At 51.2% G+C, this 3,621-nt stretch overlaps 1 protein-coding gene across 1 annotated transcript in view; it reads left to right on the top strand.

The window, feature by feature from the left end:
- SARC_09140 (hypothetical protein) overlaps positions 1 to 3,518 on the top strand; it is a gene marked incomplete at its 3' end in the record, with an annotated part of 4,507 nt that extends 989 nt beyond the window's left edge. The window contains exons 2-3 of the mRNA XM_014296852.1: positions 266 to 422; positions 1,273 to 3,518. Coding sequence (XP_014152327.1) covers positions 266 to 422; positions 1,273 to 3,518 — 2,403 coding nt within the window. The remainder of the gene's footprint in view (positions 1 to 265; positions 423 to 1,272) is intronic.
- Between the last annotated feature and the right edge of the window lie 103 nt (positions 3,519 to 3,621).

Below are 3,621 nucleotides of genomic sequence, written 5' to 3'. Positions count from 1 at the left end.
TATATATTCATATTTAGATTTATATATTTATCGCATTCTGTTGTGTTTTTATTTCTGTTTGTTTTCTTTGTCTTAATGCAGGTATGATACTGTAATATGCTTATGGCATTCCCTTTGTCAGTCATGAAGTCTTTGTACGATGGGCTGTGCAGAGACATGTCTATTTTGTCTTCTCTATCAAACGAAGCGTTCATCTCATAAAACATTTTCTGCAACAAACTCCAGTTACGCCATACTCAAATGCTCGCCAAAATACACACTGCAGAACACGCCCGCGTCTGGTCAGCAAAATGCCACAGATGATATTTTTGGGGCACTCATAAGCGACAGTGGCGCCTCGAGTGGTGTTCAAAACACACCTCTCGTGCAGTCCGAGGACTTCAGTCCAATCTCTGGTGGTGGAGTTGGCGTCACATCGACAGGTAAACTAACGGGAAAGCCATGAGACTTGTCTGTGTGTCCTTTCCATCTTCAAGGCTTGTGTGTTTGTTTATTGGCCTTCTGATTCGCTGTAGTCGGAAAACGTAGCGGTGACGCCCATATCTGTTATGGACATGTGGAGATCGACGGATGCTGCAATGACTTTCAAGTACGTATTTTCAATACTTGGACCTTGCCTTTCTAGTTTTGATGAGTGTGTATACGTTTGTGCGATTACATCGATATGACTTGGGGCGTGTGGTTGAGATCTCGCATTGACCAGTCTGGCATTCGAAAGTGTATTCGCGCGAATGTTCTGCGAGTTCACGTTTGCTATTCAAAGGGCCTGGGAAATACATACCCGACTGTACACAGTACCTGTTGCACGTTTAGCAATCTCTCACCCGGGGTGGCTTCCATTTGGATCTATCGACGAACATTCTTGCCTTGGTAAAGCAATTGGACGGTTTCTTTGGCAGGCGGACTTTTTCACTATGCACCCACCGAGGCTCCACACCATCATAACCGAATGCCACAGATACAGCACATGCGAACAACTCCCTGCATTAGACACGGCAACTACAATAGCAACCAGAGCCTCTGATATGTCTAGTTGTCCTGAATGAGGAGTTCACCAGAACCCTTAACCCTAAAACTTAGCAAGGCATGGCGGTGGAGATCAACGTGAGCACCACCAAACCTTTTGCTGTCGGAGATATTTACAAATCATTGCCTAAGCGATTACGTTCGACATATCCAAAGCCCAGGTTGAATTCCGCATGCCTCTACCACGACTTTATGGTATACCTTTACCTTACCAAACCAACGCTTTCAACTTCCGCAATTATACAGGGCAAGACGAAGACCTCTTTGCCGACTTTGAGGACTTCAGTACGGATCCGAATCCCACAGAATCGGGCAACGGAGGTACAGATTTCTGCGATTTCGGCGATCTCGGAGATTTCGGGACAGAAAGTGGTGCGACTCAAGAAGCCGACGCGTATGACTTTGGCAGCGATGCATTTGGGGGAACAGACACTGCGATAGACGACGTTGCAGCAGAGCCAGCGCTACGGACGACGTCAGATACAGACGCGTATGGACAGTTCGGTACGTCGGATTCGTTAGGCGCAGACCCTATGGTAAAGGTTACGGACTCTGATACAAGTCAAAGTAAAGCGGGCGGAGGTAGTCTGGGGATGAGCGATTTGCTGGGCCTGAATTTCAGCTCGCCCGTGACATCGCCTTTCGATAGGTCCCCCAATACCACACCGCAACCTACACCGCTACCTACACCTTTAGAGGCCGCCGTACCGGCGAGTGCATCCGGTAGCACTGCCAATGCCGATGACACCCAGACCACAGCTGGTCTTGATAGCCATCACACGCACGACGCTAGCGACACCAGGCCTGACAATTGGCCTATGAGTGCATGGCCTGATCCATCAGCCTCGTCCAACCCCACCGCCAGTGCACAAACGGATTGTTTCGGAGACTACGACGGGTTCGGAGAGTCCGCTGCGAAACGCTCGGAAGACGTTACAGCGCCTGCTGAAAGCAAGGTGCAGCCGGACGATCTCGATGATTTCGGCGGGTTTGGTGGTTATGAGGTGAAGCTTTCGGACGACGCGTCGGAGAAGACGCCGCAGGCAACGCACGCCGATGGGTTCGGTGATTTCGGAGGCTTCGATGAAACTGTTGTACATACGGCTAAGGATTTTCCAGCACCGGCTACCGAAGCAATGGCAGAAGCCGATGGCGTGGATGGGTTTGGCGAGTTTAACGAGACCAGTCTACAGACTACTATGGATACTCCGGAAAGGGCGGTACAAGAGGTGCATGATGATGGCTTTGGTGACTATGGCGGGTTTGGTGGTACTGGCGAAATGCCGTCTGAGGTTGCACCATCTGAACCTACACAACAACAGCCAGACGACGGCACCGACGGCTTGGGGCATAGTGATCTACAAGCGCCCGAGAATCGACCCAACGAATCGGAACAAGCAGAGCAAGCCGATGGATTTGGTGATTTTGGCGGGGTTGACGAAACTCTGACAAAGACGTCGGAGGGCGTTTCCAAAGGGCTTACAAACAACGAGCAAGACAATGAGCTCGGTACTTTTGGCGCGCCCGGTGAATCCAATGTAATGCGTTCGGAGGGAGGTGCAGACACTGCGATGGAAAGCGCTCGAGACGAATGTTTCGGCGACTTTGATGCGCTGAACAACACTGCCGAGAAGTCATTAGAGCCTGCTGCCGCTCATGCTGCACAGGACAATGAGGTTAGCCATAGCGAAGTGGACTCACCAATTACTGCACAACAAGTGCAAGATGACGGATTCGCTTATTTTGGCGTGGTTGAAGGTCACGAAGCAACGCCTTCGGAAGATGCCTCAGATGGAGCTACACCAGAAATGCAAAACACCCAATTCGGTACCTGTGGCGGTGTTGGCACTAGCGAAGTAAGGTCTTCTGAGGATACGACAGTGAAGGGACCACCAGGCGAGCCAGACGGTGAGTTTGGTAGCCTGGGTGGGTTTGGCGAAGCCTACCTCAAACCGGCGGAAAAGGCTCCAGTGCAGACTACACCACAAATGCAGGACGATAGATTCGGTGATTTTGGTGCGTTTGGCGGTACAGATAGACCTTCGGACGACGCGCTGCACAATATAACACGAGACGAGCAATCGGACGGGTTTGGTGATTTTGGCGGGGTGGGTGATGTCAGTGCGAGACCTGGGGAGACTTCTTTAGGTGACACGCGGCAAGGCACGCCAGAGGTTTCTTCAGAGAAGGCTCAACACGCCAAAGGCGGCTTCGGTGGTTTTGATAGGCTTGATAAGACCGAACCAGCGGTCAGCGCCGAGGACAGCCACGGTGGTGTAGGTGTGAGTGAAGGAGTTAGAGAGAGTTTCGGTGGTGGTAACGAGAGTTCGGATGCTGTTGGCCTGAAACGCAGCACGGAGGATGGCGAACAGCAGATAAATTTACCGGAGCAGCACACACCTGGCGAGAATTTCGGTGATTTTGCCGAACTCGGTGACAGTGGACACATGGACACGAAGGATGATTTTGGTGATTTTGCTGACGAACCGACAGAAGTGGCAAAGCAAGCGCTCGTGGAGACAGCCGACAACTTCTCTGAAGTTATTGCGGGTGTAGCACGCCAAGCCATGGCTGCAGACACTTCAGAATCCGAAC

The sequence above is a fragment of the Sphaeroforma arctica genome (assembly GCF_001186125.1).
Source record: "Sphaeroforma arctica JP610 unplaced genomic scaffold supercont1.895, whole genome shotgun sequence".
Taxonomy (NCBI): domain Eukaryota; class Ichthyosporea; order Ichthyophonida; genus Sphaeroforma; species Sphaeroforma arctica.
The sequence above is the reverse complement of the archived record's forward strand: the minus strand, read 5'-3'. Positions and strand labels throughout refer to the sequence as shown.